Source organism: Vitis riparia, chromosome 3, assembly GCF_004353265.1.
Source record: "Vitis riparia cultivar Riparia Gloire de Montpellier isolate 1030 chromosome 3, EGFV_Vit.rip_1.0, whole genome shotgun sequence".
In the NCBI taxonomy this organism is placed as follows: Eukaryota; Viridiplantae; Streptophyta; class Magnoliopsida; order Vitales; family Vitaceae; genus Vitis; species Vitis riparia.
In genome coordinates this window covers 9,200,343-9,221,042 of record NC_048433.1, presented here as the reverse complement: position 1 = coordinate 9,221,042, position 20,700 = coordinate 9,200,343, and the positions used below count along the sequence as shown (strand labels likewise).

The following is a 20,700-nucleotide window of genomic DNA, read 5'->3' as shown; positions in this document are numbered from 1 at the left end:
CTTATAAAGGTGGATGTGCCTTCAGATGAGATGTCTTCAAAGGAAGATGATGACAATTGCGATATAAAGGGAGAAGATACCGAAAACAAAATTGCCACTAGATCATAGAGAGACAACAAGAAAGGAGCAAAGGTCATTGCGGATCATCCCTCTCATACAACTAGGAAAAAGGTTGAGTCTTCGGATAACCTAAATGCCCAAATTAGCTCAATTGGTATGATCTTAGAGGAGATGGCATTGGCAAATGATGGACGATTGAAATCTTTAGAACGATGAATTGATAGGTTCGAGAAGGAATTAAAATCGGGTATGGAGATTCTAAGGGGCTAGAATAAAGAGATGATGACATTTCTCAAAGCCCAATTCCCACCTCATGACCTAGCCTAGTACTAACCCCTTCCTACATCTTAGACTGATTATATAGTTACCAAAGTTTGGTTTTTTTTTTTTTTTTTTGGATAATTTGGGAATGTAATTAATATTATGTATTTATGACTTTGTCTTAGTTATTTGGTCACTGATGATAAGTCATTGACATATATAGGTGATATATTTATCTTAATATATATGGATGGTATATGGATGATATATTGATGTATAGAGTAGTACTCCAAAATAAAATATTTAAGTTTAATTTTTTGTTTTTGTTTTTTTTTTTTTAATATTAGAAATAAAATTCAACACAAAATTCAAGAACTTTTAGACATTTATTTAAAGGATAGTGATTTTTAAAATTGAAAAAAAAAGAATTACTTTCTCAAGTTTTAAAATTTTTAAAAATGATTTTTAACAACATATGTTAAATCCATGCTTTAGGTAAGAATTTCTATATTTTATATATATATATTTTAAATATAAAAGTAAAAAGTAAATCTACAAGAGTGTTGAGTAATTTAATTCTTTAAAAAGAAACTAAGAAAGTTTAATTAAAAGAACCTAAGAAGTTAATGATTCTCGAATATATATATAAAGTATAAAAGTTTTATTAATGGCTAAAAGTTATTTAACTCTTAAAGAATTTGAGTGTAAAAAGTTATAAATATAATTTAGGGTTAATGTGACTCATCTTTTACTAGGATTTTACTAAATATATGTAACCCTTATTGATTTGAAATTTTATCAAATATCGCTTTTTATAGTAAGTGATTTGAGTGAAAAGAGAGGGACATGAAAAAAAAAAAAAAAATAGAGGTAATTGATGAAATTTCAAACAGTTAGATATATTTGTGAAACCAAGGTTTGGTTAATCTTGATTTTGATGACAATAAAACAAGGTTTAGAACTAATGATTATATTTCAAGTGTGATTAGGCAAGACGATTTCCAAAGTGGCAATCACAAAGACAAATCAAGCCAAGGAGAAATCATCAAGAAGATGATCACCTCAAAGAGAAGTGTTTTTCAAGACCCACGCTTCATAAGATCTCTTTGTAAGGTTGTTGGTGCACTAGGATTTTCATGCATTACATTATTTCCTTATGCACCAAAATCATCCAAGAGTTATTTTGTTTTAAATATTTTAAAAATTGGATGATTTCATGCTTTCAATTAAAACCTTATGTTAAATGTTTTTCAAATTTGTTTTAAAAGGTTTTAAGTTGAAAAAGTTAGTTGTTGAGTCAAAAACAGCTCAACCGATTGAATTGGATGAGGAATCGGTCGACCACCAGCTCAACCGGTCGAGGTTCGGGTCAACCCCCAGCTCAACCGGTCGAGGGTGCAAAAAAAACTTCCTCTTTCTTCTAGAACGGTTGTTCAACCGGTCAAGGTTGAACCTCAACCGGTTGAGGTCTGGTCGAGGTCTAATGGTCATCTGCCAAGCATTAAATGCTAACGACTAGTCAACCGATCGACCCCCAACTCGACCAGTCGAACCCCCAACGACTAGTTTGGCTTTTTTCTTCTATAAAAAGGCTCTAATTTTCATTGTTTTAAGAGTTTAACCTTCCTAAACATTTCTTGAATATATTTGAGCCTTGGAAGAGTGTTTTTGAGTGCACCATTGTTCTAAAACTTACATATCTTTAGTGCACCATTCAATCCTAGTTTTCTTGTATCATTTGAGCTTAAAGTTTTTGTACTAGGATTTTGTGAGATCATTTATTTGTAAATATTTGAGAGGAAGTTTCTCAAGTGTGGGGTATCACTTGAGGGGTTGTTTAAGAGTGAGATATCTCTAGGGTGCTTCGAGACAAAAGTCCAAGAGGGTGAATTGGAACCACAATCCAATTGTATTGCTTGAAGGCTTGATTTTGGAAGCCTTGAATTAGTGGAACCTTAAGCTTGGGATTGAAGTTAGAGGAGAGTGGATGTAGGTCGGGTTGCGTCGAACCATTATAAAATCTTGTGTTTTGCATCTATCCCATACTCTTTTAATTTATATGCAATTGTCTTTATATTGTTTATTATATACTTGCATATAATTGTCTCTTACAATCACATAGTTTAAATTAGAAAAAAGATACCATCACCTTATTATATACTTGCATATAATCGGTCGACCACCAGCTCAATCGGTCGAGGTTCGGGTCAACCCCCAGCTCAACCGGTCGAGGGTGCAAAAAAAACTTCCTCTTTCTTCTAGAACGGTTGTTCAACCGGTCAAGGTTGAACCTCAACCGGTTGAGGTCTGGTCGAGGTCTAATGGTCATCTGCCAAGCATTAAATGCTAACGACTAGTCAACCGATCGACCCCCAACTCGACCAGTCGAACCCCCAACGACTAGTTTGGCTTTTTTCTTCTATAAAAAGGCTCTAATTTTCATTGTTTTAAGAGTTTAACCTTCCTAAACATTTCTTGAATATATTTGAGCCTTGGAAGAGTGTTTTTGAGTGCACCATTGTTCTAAAACTTACATATCTTTAGTGCACCATTCAATCCTAGTTTTCTTGTATCATTTGAGCTTAAAGTTTTTGTACTAGGATTTTGTGAGATCATTTATTTGTAAATATTTGAGAGGAAGTTTCTCAAGTGTGGGGTATCACTTGAGGGGTTGTTTAAGAGTGAGATATCTCTAGGGTGCTTCGAGACAAAAGTCCAAGAGGGTGAATTGGAACCACAATCCAATTGTATTGCTTGAAGGCTTGATTTTGGAAGCCTTGAATTAGTGGAACCTTAAGCTTGGGATTGAAGTTAGAGGAGAGTGGATGTAGGTCGGGTTGCGTCGAACCATTATAAAATCTTGTGTTTTGCATCTATCCCATACTCTTTTAATTTATATGCAATTGTCTTTATATTGTTTATTATATACTTGCATATAATTGTCTCTTACAATCACATAGTTTAAATTAGAAAAAAGATACCATCACCTTATTCAGCGCCCCCCCCCCCCCCCCCCCCCCCTTTTCTAAGGTGATTACCATAGGTTGGATTAGCCTATTTTTTCTAACAATATTTAACTAGAACCTCAACGAAGGTGAATGAAATTAATCATAAAATTATAACAAGAATTGTATAAAAGGTTTTTCTTATTTCTCGTTGTTGTTAGATGGATGGTTTTCCTTGTATGTTAAGATTTAAAAAATTTATGATGTGAAAAAGTCAACCATATTGATATAGTATCATATTAAATTTTGAATTTGGAGGCTTTAATAGATGATAAATATGATTTAATAGGATTTAAAGTGAAAAGTCAACCATATTGATATAGGATCATATTAAATTTTGAATTTGGAGGCCTTAATATATGATAAATATGATTTAAATAAATAAAATAAAGGTAAAAAATGATTAGGATATAAAATAATGAGATTATGGTATAAAAGAAAAAAAAATTAAAATATAAAATCAAAAATCAAAATATAAAATATAGAGGGTACAAAATAATGGAACCACAACAAGGTTTAAAAAATGAGGATATATTGTTGATATATCCTCAAATTTTTGGTTATGACTAAAATATTAAAAAAAAATTTAATAAAGACATTAATTTAGTTATTTATTTTTAAATTTCATTTAATTTATTATTAAAAACAAAAAAAATCATGAATTAAATACAAATATAATAACTATATATATATAAAGATAGATAAATTATCATTTTAGTATTAAAGTTATTATTAAAATCAAGAAATTATGATTTTAGTATTAAACATATTTTCAAATATCACCTATTAATATTATAAAATATCATAAATTATATTATTTATATATCAATTTCTTCGTATCTCAATTATAATATGTGTATTATTACTTCTTATATTATTTTTTATAAATTTTTCAATATTTAACTAATTATTGTTTCATCGATATTTTTCGATATGATCCAATATATTCATAAAATCAAAATATTTTAACAGAACAAAAAATTATAAAATCTAAATACCAATGCTACAAAATAGTGAAACCATAACAAAAACCAATAAAATCTAAATGCTCCATGGAAAAGGTTCGGAATAAGTGTGATAATTCTCATTATGATATTTGGGATATGACAAATATTTTTTTTTTTGCTTATTCAATTAGGAGGAAATGATTTTTCAGATAAATTATATATAAGATGGTATTGTACTTTTTCCTCCTTTGCTTTCTTCAAATGACTTCTAACGTCTTTACTAATAAAATTATCATTTTAATTTAAAACCAAATTCTAAAAAAAAAAAAAAAAAAACCCTAAAAATAACTTCAACAACTAACATTTCAGGCCAAATTCACAAAGGCTAACTAATATTATCCAGGGCAATTTTAAATCAAATTCACGTAAGTCCTAAAATCTAATAGAGGAACCACTTTTTGGTCAAAGACTTACAGGCTGTTGTCATTTCCAGACAGTAGTAAATGTACATGCCACTGACCCATGAGTCATCCCATCAACGTTTAAAGTCCCAATAAATTATTTGCTTGTTTGGAAGACTAACACTTTCCAATAAAGCTGTTTCAAATTCACTCCCGTCAACTGTGAAAAAGTCTGTATGTCCATTAATGTGACTCTTTACCCTTGCATCTCCTTCACTCTTCCCGTTGAACAAGAGGAGATTCAAAGAAACCTTTCATCTCTCTTTTTTGTTGGAAGTTGCAAGACTCTGGATTATGAGGTAACCTTCAGACGATGCATCTTCTTGTACACTTTTTTTTTTCCTTTTTCACGTGTTTCCTCCACTCTTAGTAAAACCAAATGAATTTCTCAAGGAAAAAGAAATTGGCCCTATCTTCTTCCAGTTAGTCATGATGCAGTGAAAAAATTAAACGCCCAAAGAGAATCACTATCTGTGGATCCATTCTATTTTCTCCTCTTCTGATTTCCTTGTTGCCATCTTTTCAACCGTGTGGTAAATGGGACGGTGTGATGTGTGAGCAAGCGATGATTTCAAGGAAAAGTTCATCATATCTCAACTATTAACCTTCTGGTTTGCTTGTTTGTCCTAGTGTGTTTTCTTTTCTTTCTTTTTCTTTTTCTTTTTTCCTGATTTTTTTATCATATACAAAAACTAATCTAGGTGATTTGTTTATTGTATGTAATACTAATCCATTATATTTTGTTTCCATGGGATGAAGGCTCTATAAGTTGAGTTGGACTCTTTTATGATTGGCTTTAATGTTTCATGATTAGATTTATTCTTTGAGTGTTGGCTGAGAGTGGGATCAAAACATTCCTCAAGCACTTTGGAAGCTCTTTTGAACACGAACTTCAGTAACATTAATGGCTCCTTCGTCTGGGGGTATGCTGTTGGCTTCAACATCTTTTGATGTTGTGATTTAATTTTTATGAATGATATACCTTCCTTTGGAGACTATCTTTGGATTATATATGTCAAGAAATCAATAGTTTGATTTCTCATTGCAATGAGGTAGTTTTGAATATTGGATTATATATGTCAAGTATGACTCTCGTGTTTTGAAGTGTGTAAAATAAATATACCTTATAATATATATATTCTTTTTTAGAAAATAATTTATTTATTTTTACAAAATGCTAAGGTGCCAAAATCAATTATTGAATTTCAGAATTTGAAATTTGGACCATTGAATGTATATGAGGAGATTTAGAATATTGAATAAGGGTATAAATAAATGAGATAAGGAATAAATGTATAAATAAATGAGACTTGAAGATGTATATATATGATATTACCTATTTTGTGGGGTTTGATGCCCACTGAAAAATGTTTTGTTTGACATTCTAGATGGATCCCATATTTTTTTATTTTTTTTTTATATATAGCCATAATACCCAACTTCTTCCATATTTGTTTACTTTAATTTTCAACCCCTTTTGGATTCTTAAAGTTCATTATGGATTTCTGTTGGGACTATATAAAATATGTTGTTTTATTTTATTTTTTTCTATTAGCTTGCTCTTATGTTTAAAAAGTATTAGTCCAAATGACAATAATAATTATGAAATTAGAAATTATCCAAGTTGGTTATGCTTTAATTATTCACCCAAACAACTACCTTTATGATTTCACTTTAATATGAAAAATATTGTAGTGCTTAAGAAGTTAATATAACCATTTTAGGATGTTAAGGAGGAGATATTAGGAGCTGATTAATCATGAGATGGAAAATAGAAATTTTCTATAAATATTTACATTTTGAATTCTAAGTTTTTTTTACTTTGAATTTTAAACAACTACGTTCATTTATAATTGAAAATGATAAGCAATGACATTTTTTCTCTAATTGTTTTTTTGTAGTATAGGTTATTTCTTATGGATGAAAATTGTCAATGGCATGAGCAAAGTCGGAAAAAGGCAGGGGTACTTGAAAGAGAGGTATGCAATTGACTATATTTTATACATTTGATTACAATTCAATCATGATTTAATTAACTTATAATTATTTTAAGACATAAAGTAAAGAAGATGAGCAATCCTTAAAACTTAGAATTGAATTGATGTTGAGCTTCTAATAAAGAATATTAATATTATGGGCTCACACTTATTATACATTTTCAGACCAAAGAAATATATCAAATTATAATTTTTGGAGACTTTTTTTTTTTTTTACTAAAAGTCCAAGACCTAACACTAGCATTAAGCTCTAATGCTATATATTAAAACTTTAACCCCATTAAAACTTTGACCCCACCCATTTATTTGTTGAGATCCAAAATGTTGCGTTTTCTCAAATTTTGGCCCTTGAAAGAAATGTCAAGCACAATTATAGGTTATTATTAGTGGTAGCAAGTTGCTATAACATAGTTAAAAATTTTGGTCATTATAAGCTATTATTTAGTTATTTAGTTTTGAAGACATGGTTTTGGAGCTAAAGTTTTGACAATTGATTAACCTCTAATAGGGGGAGATAAGAGAGATCTAGTTTTTACTTAAAAAGTATTTAGGAAAATTCTATGGTACCACTTCGATACCATACCAAAAAAAAAGTCTTGGCCATTGGAACAATTTTCCTCTCGCTATATAAATAATTATTAATTATCCATGTGTATTTTGATTAAATCTCTACCATGGATTGAAATTTCGATTTTTATCAAAGATATTTTATGAATTAAAATCAATTTGATAAGATAAATTATTAATAATTTTAATTATTTCAATAAATTAATATTAATAGAAAAAGTTGTTATCACATGTTTTTTAAAAAAAATTAGAAATTAAATCTCAAATAAAATATTTTATATAAATTAATTTAAATTTTCATTTAAAATGTAATAAAATTCTAGACTTTTGAATGTTTGAATGATAAAAATTTTAGTGTTAGAAAAGTTAGAAGCGCTTTTTAAAATTACTATCAAATATATACTTAATTATATTTTACTTTCTTTATATCTGCAAGGTAATGGAAATAGGATAATATCCAATAATGAAGTTTATTGGTAAACACTATGCAATAGTGGAAATTAGATATTAGAATAAAATAAATAAATAAATTACGAGATATATATATATATATATATATATATATATATATATATATATATATATATATATATGAGATACTGTAGCATTGCAATCTTGTAGAAGTAAAAAATAAAAAATAATAAATAAATAAATAAATTATGAAATATATATGATACTGCAACACTGCAATCCTATAGATGTAAAAAATGATAAATAATAAATAAAATAACAAATAAATAAACAATAATAATAATAATGCAACACTCAAGCCTAAAGACTCACCTTGTTGCAAATAATGAAATGTAGATAATATCCAATAGTGGAAATTAAATATTAGAATAAAATAAATAAATAAATTATGGGATATATATGATAATGCAACATTGCAATCCTGTAGAAGTAAAAAATAATAATGAAACACAAATTCGAACCTAAGTCTATCATTTTAAAGAGTCCCTTATTATCACTAAAGTACCAACACTTGATATGATATAAAATACAATTTATTAGTGTTATATTGTTTATTTCAAATTGTGAATGTTGACTTGTGTATAAAATAATAATAAAAATTTGAGGGACAATAAAAGACGTTTTTTTAATAATTATCTTTCTAATTAAATTTTGATTTGTTTAAATATTTAATTAAAGTATGAGTATATGTTACTCATTAAAATTAAATTAAATTCTTTTGGTCAGTGCAAAATGATACAAATGAAGAGAACTAGGAGAGTACTAATGGGTAGAAGACCTTGACTGTATTTGGATACGCTTATGAATTACAAGAGGGACCCTAGCCATTCTATAAACGAACATGTGATTCATGTGGTTAATATGATCAAGTGTTTGGAAGTGGAATATATTTTTTAGCCAGGCCATAAAAGGAGAATTTTACAAATGTCATTAACGGAATCTGAGGATAAAGTTTTAGAAAATATGTGGGAATTTGTTCAAGAAGGGTCTCATGATTTGACAAATAGGTCTTTTGATGATGTAGTAGCTCTTTTCAAGGAACATTGACAAATATACTCCGTGAAGAATATGCCATTAGACGAACAACGGTGCTTTCTATTTCTCCTAACTCGCAAAATGTAAGTTTTTCAAATTCTATTGGGCATAAAAATCTTAGAGGGTTATGGTGATTGAAAACAAGTTCTAGAGTTATAGAAGACACTGTGTATAATCCTAGCATTGCTCCTTTTAGTTTCAAGGGAGAAGATTAGTTTTTTTTTCTTTCTATATATTACATTTTCTTTTATGTTTTGTACATAAAATGTAAATAATTTGATATGCAAGACACGACATGTATATTTATCTTGTTGATGTGGCTTAGAAGAAAAAGAATTTTTTAGCTCGCATTGCATTGTTAAGTTGTATGCAAGATGATCTCATGATTATGAGGTATACCAAATTGCTCATGAGATGTGGGAAGCTTTAAAAGAAAAGGATGGTGGACTTTTAGCTACGAAGTTGAGAGCACTTGTAACGAAATTTGGAAATTACAAAATGCGATTGAACCATACAATGAAACATCTTAGGGAAATGAAAAGAATGATAAAGAGAGCTTAAGACATCCGGACATGTCCTCACTAATGACCAACAGGTTGAGGCAGTCCATTATAGGCATCTCTTTTTAAGGGATAGAAGTCCATGCTGACTTGTGAACTGAACCTTATAGGTTGACAAGATGTGTAAGAATGGAGTGTTGGCTATAAAAAAGGATTAGATCATCACTTCTCATATTATATAGGGAAACTTGTGTTTCACAAGCCCCATTTCCCAATAATATTGTTTTCAAAACCCAAGTTTGCATAACCTAAGATATGTCCACCATTTCAAGAAAAATTTTCCTTTTCATGCACTATATACTGTTTATAATTGCATTTTTGAAAATACCCCTCCATGCATCCCTGTCGGCAACCATCATCCTCCGGACATGTCCTCACTAATGACCAACAGGTTGAGGCAGTCCATTATAGGCATCTCTTTTTAAAGGATAGAAGTCCATGCTGACTTGTGAACTGAACCTTATAGGTTGACAAGATGTGTAAGAATGGAGCGTTGGCTATAAAAAAGGATTAGATCATCACTTCTCATTTTATATAGGGAAAGTTGTGTTTCGCAAGCCCCATTTCCCAATAATATTGTTTTCAAAACCCAAGTTTGCATAACCTAAGATATGTCCACTATTTCAAGAAAATTTTTTCTTTTCATGCACTATATATTGTTTATAATTGCATTTTCGAAAATACCCCTCCATGCATCCCTGTTGGCAACCATCACCCGTCTCCATGTCACTGGAAGTTGTGCTTTTAATAAACACGAAAATCTAAAATTTAAAAGTTATCAAATTTGCAAAACCCACAGAACACCTAACCCGATAAACTTTGAAATTTGGGGAAACGCTCTTATCATTTCCTCTTATTTTGCCCTAACCTGATTTGCATTTTCATGGCTCGTTTGCTCTGCATTTTCATAACTCTCTGTCACTTCCTCTCATTTCGTCTCATTTTGGTCTAGCCCTAATGTCTCTTTTCACGAGCTGACCAGTCCTTTAACGTACTATTAAAACTATTGCCCTTTAGGCTTAAATAATAAATTACGACATATTTGTAATATATTTTCCTTATTTCATGTTGTAGGTTAAGTTACCAAAATCCCGCTGCTTGGGAAAAAATTCCAATCAATCATAGATACATTCCTGGTGGATAAGAAAAATGTCATCATTGATATGGGATTCGGGGAATTGCTGCAGCTTGGGTGCAAAGAGTTGCGTTATGAACTAATAATGTGGATAGTCCCTAATTACGACATTGGCTACCATCGCTTATGTATGTAAACAAAAGTTATTGTCCCAGTCATGCCCAAAGATGTTAGGGAGGTGCTCGGCATCCCGGACAATGGCGTTGACATTCTCATTTACAATAGGCGCGACACACCCAACTGCACATACGACATTAAAATATTAGAAGATAATTTGCGTGATCTACTAGTTGGCAAAGAATTCATTGTTGTCCTAGTCATGCCCAAAGATGTTAGGGAAGTGCTCGGCATCCCGGACAATGGCATTGACATTCTCATTTACAATAGGCGCGACACACCCAACTGCACATACGACATTAAAATATTAGAAGATAATTTGCGTGATCTACTAGTTGGCAAAGAATTCATGAAGTCCTTTCTCATTTTCGCCTGTGCCACTATCCTTACCCCCAACTCAAAATAAAAAGGTATGCATGACTTGTGGGACACGATTTGGGATAATGATGTGGGGGTGCGCAAAAATTGGAACAAGCTTGTTCTCTAATATGTGGAGGATGGGATAAGGGACTATCGTAATAGTAACCCAACATACATTAGAGGTTGTGTGTTGTTTCTTCAGGTATTGCGTTCTCACCCTCTCCACATTAACATCATGCATCTATCAAATTAATTTATTCTATTGTTGATATTTTAATATCTTCTCTAACCCACTTATATTTGTTTCCCATTGCACAGATTTTCTATATCACTAAGTTCTATATGATGTCTTTTCAAGTTGAAGTGCGCAATCCACTAAAGGGGTGTAAATGGATGTTCAAGAAGGCTGTGACAGCAAACAAGTTACACCTACCCCTAGGCAGAGATTTAAACACAGTGAAAAGGCTTGTCAAGCCCATTTTCAAATCCCCCTTCGTCTCTCAATGTGTTAAACTATTTCCTAAAATCAGCCATCAAGAAAGGTTGGTTACTGATTATGCATTGGCGAAAGATGGTGAGCCAAGGTACTTCACATGAATTCACCATCTATTGTTAATGCGAGCATTATTGTCAAAGTTTATGGCTATTGACTTAACGCATTTTTTACATTGCAGTGGGATCTTGTGCGATATGCATGGCACATACATCACACGGGATGAGCTTTCTTCGCTTAATGGAGGTCGTTGGGTACAGTGTGGTATGTGTCAAATCTTTCGACTAGGCCCATTGTGGTTAAATAAGAATCACATTATTTTGTTTTTTGGTAATTAACATGTGTACATTTTCAGATTATCGGAGTGGTGTGCCGAATGCTGAAAACAGAACAAGCAAGACCACCACGCACACTATTTTGACCCATCCTTCTCCGTGAGGCCTTAATCATAATACTTTAATGCGTTTCTCTATTATTTTAAATTGGAGACTATGTGGTGAGCTGTAAAAACAAATGGACAGGTGGTGCTGACCAACCTTACGACAAAGACAAAAAAGCATGAAATAAGAGACCGATGTCGAATGTTCCTTGATGGACATGATTTCCCAAGTTGTGAGTTGGACATGATTTCCCAAGCATGAAATATGTTGGACATGATTTCCCAAGTTGTGAGTTGGTACTTCAAACCTACTACAATGGAATCAGAGCCAAATCATCTCTTTCATTTATTTAACAAATTATTTTGCCCTACTGACCTATTAATGGAAATGTCATCAATTCTTATGTAGCTTTTCTTTCCCGTCTGCGACAACAACCATTGACACGTGCACGTGCTCAATATTCCAGCCTCGAGAGTCAAAATCTTATCTTTGTTGCCTTTAAGAAGGGGTAATGGGATAAGTGTCATATTGAGACGATTATCTGAGGCAATTGATAAAGCATTTCATGCTCATGGCATGCTTAGGCGATTGGAGGTCTTAAAATTCGTGCATGTGCAACCCCAAATTGTGCAACAACAAAATGGGTAGATTACTTTCGCCATTATAATTATATGTATCATGAACTATGTGGTAGTGATGTATTTGTATTTTATGCTTGATGTATACATATGATTAATGTAATGCAATTGGTGGTGTAGATATGATTGTGGCATGTTCGCAATCAAATACATGCAACATTGGAACGGGGTCACACTAGCACATTCAATCGCGGAGGTAAGCACAACCAATACTTTAGAAATTGGTTTTTTTGAAGTTTTTCCAAACCAACCCATGATTTTGGTGTGTGTTGTGCAGGACAAGATGCATCTATATCGATTGAGGCTGGTCATTACCTTGGTTACGAATACGGCAAACAATGCTAGAGAGAAGGTCATGAAGGCATGTCGAATGTGATGTATGAGGGTTGTGACATTTTAGTTAGTTGCAATTTATGAAATACTACGAGTCGCCTATAAAAGACAATGTCAAAGAGAAGGGAAAGACGTGTTTGTATATGATCATGGTTTGCTTTATTTGTTTGTTAATAGTGTCTGCCATTGTGCACCAATTTATGCTAACACAATAATGCACATTGGGACAACAGTGGAAACATTTGTCAGGGATTATTTGGTGGGATTTGTTGAACTTCTAATCATCCCTTTGTCTTTTATTCCATGATGCTCCATTAAGTTTATTGTTCATGCTTATTGTCTTCTGTTTTACAGGAAAGGTTGAGCAGAGCCATAAATTGGCCGATGTTAAGTGCATCAGCAAGGCTAAGTGTGATTAATAGAGGCCACCTACAGTAGGGGAGGTCACTGATGGCACCTTACTTGCCTGAGAGTGGGGTTGGTGGTGGCGGCAGTCCATAATCAGAAGGTGGGGCCCTCTATGCTATTGTGATGCTCAAATCAGTTTTAGGTTGCACTATTATTATCTACTATATTTTGTTTGTTTTAGATAAAACTACTTCTTAGCTTCATGTCACCTTCTTTTCCCTTCTTTCTATTCTCATGATTATTATTATTATTATTATTATTATTTTTCTTAATTGCAAACGACAATTGGAAAACATAATTGTTGACAACCATGAAGACACCATGACGAAGACGAGCAATGTTACTTCGGAATCGTGGCTGCTGCTGGAAAAAGGGATGTGATCATAAGACATTCTCATCATCACTCAGACTTTATAATGTAACTGTTCATATTTTGATTTTTGTTTGTAAATTTAGGCATGCCCAATACAAAAGCTCTCTAAAAACTATATAGATGCATCATAATTGGTTTTTTTGGTTTACCATTTTTACTTTGGGCACCCATTGCATACTTTTGATATATTTGGGTTGTGCCCCCTCTTCTGTTAGGTGCTTTTAGATTAATTTATCAGTGACTAAAAAAAATACATTGGCATATGAAATTTTGGTTGAGCTAAAGAGGTTACTCCATGACCTCTTTGCAGGTGCATGGTTCTATGAGAGCCATGCAATATGAGAAACTATTGCCTAGGTTGAAGAACTTGCTTTCTATTCTGCATACTATTTGACCAAGGTAATTCTACTATATGAGAGGTGAAGCTAGAATTTTTAAGTTTGTTTCAGAAGCCATCTTTGTCATGTATGTTTAGGAATTCTGTTCGGTATGATATATTTTTCTTTCAACTTCATTCATACTGGACCTATGTTTCTCCCAATGCATTACATGCAGGCTTATTCTTCATTTTGCTTGCTGGTAGGAGGTTATCACCCTTTCTAATAATAGCTGATTATGCTATTACATAATTCATTGCAGTACAATGTGTTTGATATTGGCTTTATAACTACGGACGACTTCACAAATGTAGACATATTGGAAGCAACTTACCCAGCTGTTGCAAAGAGGTTATATAATGATTGGATTAATGGTCCTCTAGTTCCCATAGTTACTAGTTTGCTTGGAAAGGTTCCTGCTATGAAGTTTAATGGTTTCAATTCCCAGTAACTGGAATTTCTGCGCACGAGTTGTAGGAATATGATTTATATTCTTCTAATTGCAGGGTTGGAGATCTGGTGCAGTTACTACCTTGGGTAGGGGTGGGAGTGATTTGACAGCCACATCCATTGGTAGAGCCTTAGGCTTGCAAGAGATTCAGGTACGATCAACCCCTTAGCGCATGGAAACTGAAAGTCCTGTGGCCATTTGCAGTCCTTTTTGTATGTGGACCATGTTTTTTCGGAATTGATTCACAATGTTCTCTAGTTATAATTGATAAGGATGAGGCCGATTTTAGATGTAAATACTTAATATATTTTTATGGAGCAAGGGTGCTTCCTACGTTCACCATATTGACTTGCGATCCAAGTATTTATTCACGTGCATTGCCTGTACTATATTGTAATTATATTAGAACTTTAAGGTTCTTTTTTTTTTTTTTTTTTTTGAACTATGCCACCAGCTGGTTAATTATCATTGGAAGTCATCATTACTTGTTCTGATGATGACCTTTGTTGGGCAGGCCAGAGTATTGTGTTCATATTTGGTGTTCTTACATGTTAATAGCCAACTCTTCGATCATATAGTGTTCTGATTTACTTCCCTTTAATGTATTCTAGACTTTTTATCCACTCTTACTAAGCACAGAGAGATGACTCTCTATCAATGACACTGCCTCCCAGAAGTACCATCAAATAATTGTGGATTGGAGAGAGTTCAGAGCAGCTCTCTTTGCTCGGGAACAGGTGATGCTTTGTATGGCTTGTACAACTTTAATTTTCCTAAATAAAGGTATAACCATTGTGTAATTGTCTCAATATTTCAATACCACCAATATGTATAAGTGCCTATGGCTTAGAAACTATCAGTTTCCTAAGCAAAATAAGATCAAAGTATAACCATTATAGTATTATAAGACAATATATAAATATCCAGTGTCTGCTAGCGACATTACATGCATGGATAGTAGAGTAAGGCAAACAACATAAATTAGCACACACACATATGAAAGTTCAGACTTTCCTAACCTGGCAAAATTGAAGTTTAGTACAGAGTTTTAAGGTGTGGATAATAAGATTATGAGCTTTATAGAAATGTTGGTGTATCTATTAAGTACTGGCTCCTATATGTCATGAACCTATCAAGCATATGATCATATCTTCCCCCATCAAGCATATGACCATATGGATTCTATTACAACTAAATTACCCCATATCAAGCATGGTCACATTCATTATATCATGTCTATATCCTACCCACATCAAGCATGAATATTTTCATGCTTATGTCCCTCTTTGGTTTCTGGTTGATTGCTAATGCAAAATGAGCCAGATTGTGACGCTACACCAATTTAGTACCAGCTTGAATATGAGTCTATACCAGTTTAGCTCCAACATGCTAGCTGGTGAATCTCTACCTGCTTATGCCACATATGAACAACCCTGCCTTGGGGACATTACAGAACTATTCTGCATGCTGTCATGTAGGATAATGGTACGAACCTGGTATGCACTTATCAGTGGAGAGCTTAGCATTTAATTTCATCTTTGAGGATTGAGAGATTTTGTAGTATTAGTCATGATGGTACCGATCTTCTCTTGAAATTCATGCTCTGTAAATGGGAAAACTTACACTTTAAAATTTTGTCAGGCAGAAAAGGCATATCGTGAGGCTTACAGCGAAGGTGGAACACCCCAAGAGCGTAGTGCTTCCTGTAGGCCTGAAATGGGCCCATCCTATTTGAGGACCCGAGACTGGCTATGTCCTTATAGCCACAATGAAGCTTGATGGGGTACGCTCCTTTGAAAGAACCGTTGTTCTCCTTCTCAGATCTGGAACCAGACACCCACAGGAGGGGCCATTTGGAGTTGTCATTAACCGGGCTCTTCACAAAACGATCAAACACATGAAGCCCATTAATCTGGAGCTGGCAACCTCTTTTGCTGAATGTTCCTTGCATTTTGGTGGTCCTCTAGAGGCAAGCATGTTTTTACTTAAAACAGGGGTTTTGACTTGCGATCCAAGTATTTATCCACGTGCATTGCATGTACCATATTGTAATTATATTAGGACTTTAAGGTTATTTTCTCTTTTTATTAGGTGTAAGATTGATTATTTAGCTGATATTTAAGATTCAGAAGTGAACTGTTGATGTGGTGATAACTAGGTTTGTTGCCAGTCATTAAAGACACTTGGTTAGGTTACCCTACACAGTTTTGATTTATGTATGTACTAAAAATGCTGAATTCCTCTGCAGAGCCAATTTGGGTCGTCCTCCTAATGCTCTGCCTGATGGCGAAAAAGCCTCTATATCATCACATTTCTGCTGGAGCTCACGCAAGCAATGATTCATATGAAGCATTGCAAATATAAATAATTGAAAACTCCAACCAGGGTGATTTAATGGATTTAATATCTTAGTTCACTCATGAAAGTCTAATTTAATTTTAGTAAGACAGTGCATAGGGATGCGTAGTGTAATTTAAGATGTGTGAGTTTGTGGAAGAATTAGATGTTAAAATAAACACCCTTAATGTGATTCTTACATTTGTATCCACTTAAGGCTCAAAAATTGGAACTGTTCTATCATTTCTCTAACACATACAACTAACCTATTCTAATTACATTTGTACACATATAATACATACAAAATTGACTTATCTTAGGCTAAAAGAGAAAAACGAAATACAACTAACCGATTGTGATTACATCTGATTTTTAGGAATACAGAATAATTCTAGATAGCTATGCAATCTATTAAAGGAAAAATTAGTTAAACCACTATTCTATCAAATATTACTATTGCAGATAAACTGATTTGGTTTGTTTACTGAATTAAATTTTCAGGTCAAGGTTAAGAACTGGGTTGATGGCAAGGAACATGAAAGTTTAGTTGGGTTAACTGCAAGATTTGGTGCTTCTTTGCCTACTGAAGCTCATGATCATCTCAGACAACCTGCTGTTTTTTCAAATCCCCTGAACTGCTGTTCTGAATCTTCTTCAGAGGTTTTGTTTTGGGTATTCCTGATCGATTTTTCCCATCTACTATGTGGTTGTTGAAAATTACTTGGAAGTGTTAAGAATATTATATGTATATTTTCTTAGGAGCTTCTAATTCTATTTGATGTGGATAGAAAACTGTTGGAGTTAATCGTCTTCAAAGAAAATTACACAATATGCCTTTTGAACTTTATAAGAACTTCAGGAAAAGCTTGAAATTTGAATAGATATTTTAGGAAATGATGGATAAAGCATCGTATTAAAACCGAGTGCCAACAAATGATTCTTTTTTCAGCTTTGGGCCTCTATTGCTTTGTCAACACGTGGGGATTGTTCCTTAATGGCTAAGGCAAAAGTTGCACAGTCAGGAGATGCTGCAGCCTTGTTGGTGATAAATGACAAAGAAGGTTGCACTTGTCAATGCACATATTTTATTTGTATTTCAGAATTCAATGTTTTGGCCATGATAGTATCTGTCATTCTATTTTTGCTAATTCTATATCTGATGCCTCTTATTTGTTTTCCCCTTGGTTTGAAGATATTTACAAGATGGTTTGTTCTGAAAATGTTACTATTGTAAACATTACAATTCCTGTCGTGCTGATTCCAAAGTTGGGAGGAGTTACACTCAACAAATGTATAGCAGATGGAAAGAAAGGTGAATCCCTGAGGTTTATAGTTTTATCTTCAGCTTTTACTTCATGATTATCAAATGTGTTAGTTTCTGTGCTTTACCTCAACTGTTGGAACCTTCAAAAGATATTGGATGGTGAATTGATGATAATGAATTTTATAAGTTGAGTAAACATTTTTTTTATCAGTAAAAAAAATCATATGCTCACCTTCAATCACAAAATAGTCTAAGTAAGAAATAACCATGCATGGTCTTTCATTTGAACAGTTATGAAAAAATACATGTTTCCAGTAAAAATAGCTATACTTGTTTACATTCTGAAAATTTATGCGTATCCTCTTTCCTTTCTCAGTGTCAAGATTGGTTACAATGAAGGATTTTTGAAGTTGAAGGTATCCTATGCTTATGGTCTTATCGGCTGGCCATGCTTTGCATGTTTTCATTAACGGTCGACTGTAAGGTGGGCAGCATGTTTTTTTGGATATTGATGGAACTTTTGAGACAAATATATGAATATTAAGTTCTCAAAGTGATTAGAAGGATTCTAATTTCCTAATTGAGAATTAAATTTTTAAGGAAAAAAATGGTGGAAAAACAGTGCTTGGCTATGTGACTTCAAAAAATGCTTCACCTTAAGTTTTAACTTCTCAATTAGTCTTCATTTTAATACAGCAGATATATACTTTGTTGAGGAATAAATACCGAAATAATTTAGATAGCAGGCTTCCTTAATCTCCTGCTTCCTACCTTGTCTGATAATAGTGGTTCATAATTTAATCACTTTATCCTATTATGTTTTCTCCCTTAAACATGTATTCTCTCGAAAATTGGCAGGAACTGCCTATGGAAGTCTAGAGAACCCAAAACTAACCTTCAGTCAGGGTGTGAAGCTGAGAGCCGGTGTTAACACGATTGCACTACTGAGCATTGCTGTTGGTCTCCCGGTTGGTTTTCTCTCTCTCTCAGACATACATGTGTGACTAGGTTGTCATATTCTATAATCATTGTTTTTGATGGTCTGAGTCTGATGATACTTTTATTTATGGTGCATGTGATTTGAGTTCAGAATGTTGGTCCACATTTTGAGACGTGGAATGCTGGTGTTCTTGGTCCGGTTTCATTGAATTGTCTCAATGAGGGAAGGAGAGTCTTGTCATGGCAGAAATGGTCTTACAAGGTTTGTTTTCAGGTATTTATACTTTTTTGTCTAATTGCCCTTATATGCTAAAGCATCATTTGATTGATCAGGTTGGTATAAAAGGAGAAGCTTTGAGTCTTCATTCACTTAGTGGGAATTCCTCTGTTGAGTGGGTAGAAGGGTCTTTGATGGCTCGGGGGCAACCTCTGACATGGTACAAAGTAAGTATTTTCTTTACTCAGCCAAGAGCATTTTGTTGATTCTCTGTATTTCCTTAGGAAGAGCATTTGTAACAACCACAAAAACATCCTTCTTCCCTGCTCCTGTTCATAACTAAAAGACGTGAGGTTGCTTCCTCACAATTGCTCATGTTTGACAAAACAAAACTAGGAAGAAAAGACGATCTTAATTGATGAATCACAGCAGAACCATTTTTTTTCCTTGTAATGTAACTTTGAGTAAAACCAGCACGTAAATGCTGCTTTGAGGTGCACTTGTTTACTAGGTCTACTAAGGCTTATAAGTTGATTTATTCTTGTCATGTTTCCAGACTACTTTCAATGGCCCGGGTGGAAATGCACCATTGGCTTTAGACATGGGCAGTATGGGTAAAGGTCAAATATGGAAAAATGGACAGAACGTGGGACGATACTGGTCTGCATATAAAGCTACTGGTGGTTGTGGTGATTGTATGCGGGAACATACAGCGAGAAGTAATGCTTAAGCAACTGTGGAGAACCTGATGGATTGATTATGAAATAGGAACATTGGTGGAAAGTTGAAGAAATACAAAAGCTGGGCAGTACCTGATGAGCTTTAAGCTGTCTGGTTTGGGGTATTTCAGGGAGTTTGTGGACTGGGTACGCTGCATCAAGATCCTTTATCCTCAAGAAGTGCAGCAAATGAGCTTGGATGGAGATATTGGTAACAGTGTACTTCAGAAAGAAGCGTGTAACAGTGTACTTCTAGTATCTCATGGATGATTAGGAAAAGACATGGACATTCATGTAAAGCTCAGCATGTATCAGTTTATTACAGATGGTTAATTTCTGTTTTATACACTGATTTTCAAGACCCATGACCCTCTTTCCATTGAGAAATGATATTTAATATTTCAAACACCAGAATTAGCATTCAAGTATCCTGTGAAAACGATGGACCTATAAGTACTGATTCCAGATGCTTATGATGAGAGATTATATGTTTGGATGAAATCAGGTCTCACATTGAAAATTTCAACCAATGAGGCTAATTCTCATGGATCTCAGCCTCTATACATCTGGGAATATCTACCACATCCGTGTTCTATCTTCTCAAACACCATTCAAAAACCATCGAGCACAGGCTCGGTATGCACGTACGATGCAGAGAATTATAAACACTTGATGATTCCTGACGGACATTATCCAATGAAAAGTTTGGCAGGTTTTTGTGGAGGTAGGGCGATGACCTAAAGGTCAAACTTGTTGGAATTGCATCATCTAAGTCCTCAAATCATGATGACCAGT

The 20,700-nt window shown here is 33.4% G+C and overlaps 1 protein-coding gene and 1 long non-coding RNA gene across 14 annotated transcripts; both read left to right on the top strand.

The window, feature by feature from the left end:
* The first annotated feature begins 4,891 nt into the window (after nucleotides 1-4,891).
* Nucleotides 4,892-16,249, top strand: LOC117911783. Of its 11 annotated transcripts, none has more exons than XM_034826201.1 (9): nucleotides 4,892-5,033; nucleotides 6,636-6,713; nucleotides 11,295-11,560; nucleotides 11,651-11,733; nucleotides 11,825-11,903; nucleotides 11,991-12,081; nucleotides 12,258-12,493; nucleotides 12,608-12,683; nucleotides 12,765-12,988. In XM_034826201.1, the coding sequence occupies exons 1-6, from the start codon at nucleotides 4,911-4,913 to the stop codon at nucleotides 11,998-12,000; spliced, it is 639 nt and encodes a 212-aa protein (XP_034682092.1). In that variant the 5' UTR covers nucleotides 4,892-4,910; the 3' UTR covers nucleotides 12,001-12,081; nucleotides 12,258-12,493; nucleotides 12,608-12,683; nucleotides 12,765-12,988. The 11 variants fall into 11 exon arrangements, 1 of the variants encoding a protein (XP_034682092.1); XR_004650922.1 differs by lacking the exons at nucleotides 11,295-11,560; nucleotides 11,651-11,733; nucleotides 11,825-11,903; nucleotides 11,991-12,081; nucleotides 12,258-12,493 and adding exons at nucleotides 5,549-5,657; nucleotides 14,241-14,329; nucleotides 14,485-14,580; nucleotides 15,041-15,166; nucleotides 16,071-16,249 and having other exon boundaries at nucleotides 4,946-5,033; nucleotides 12,765-13,328; XR_004650925.1 differs by lacking the exons at nucleotides 4,892-5,033; nucleotides 11,295-11,560; nucleotides 11,651-11,733; ... (1 more) ...; nucleotides 11,991-12,081; nucleotides 12,258-12,493 and adding exons at nucleotides 5,074-5,345; nucleotides 5,549-5,657; nucleotides 14,241-14,329; ... (1 more) ...; nucleotides 15,041-15,166; nucleotides 16,071-16,249 and having other exon boundaries at nucleotides 12,765-13,328.
* Nucleotides 16,250-17,267: 1,018 nt separating this feature from the next.
* Nucleotides 17,268-20,313, top strand: LOC117911784. Of its 3 annotated transcripts, none has more exons than XR_004650932.1 (8): nucleotides 17,268-17,426; nucleotides 17,716-17,827; nucleotides 17,959-18,078; nucleotides 18,407-18,514; nucleotides 18,889-18,998; nucleotides 19,121-19,231; nucleotides 19,303-19,413; nucleotides 19,743-20,313. It is a non-coding gene; the product is annotated as an uncharacterized LOC117911784 (long non-coding RNA). The 3 variants fall into 3 exon arrangements; XR_004650930.1 differs by having other exon boundaries at nucleotides 17,268-17,438; XR_004650931.1 differs by having other exon boundaries at nucleotides 17,268-17,438; nucleotides 17,959-18,091.
* Nucleotides 20,314-20,700: the final 387 nt, after the last annotated feature.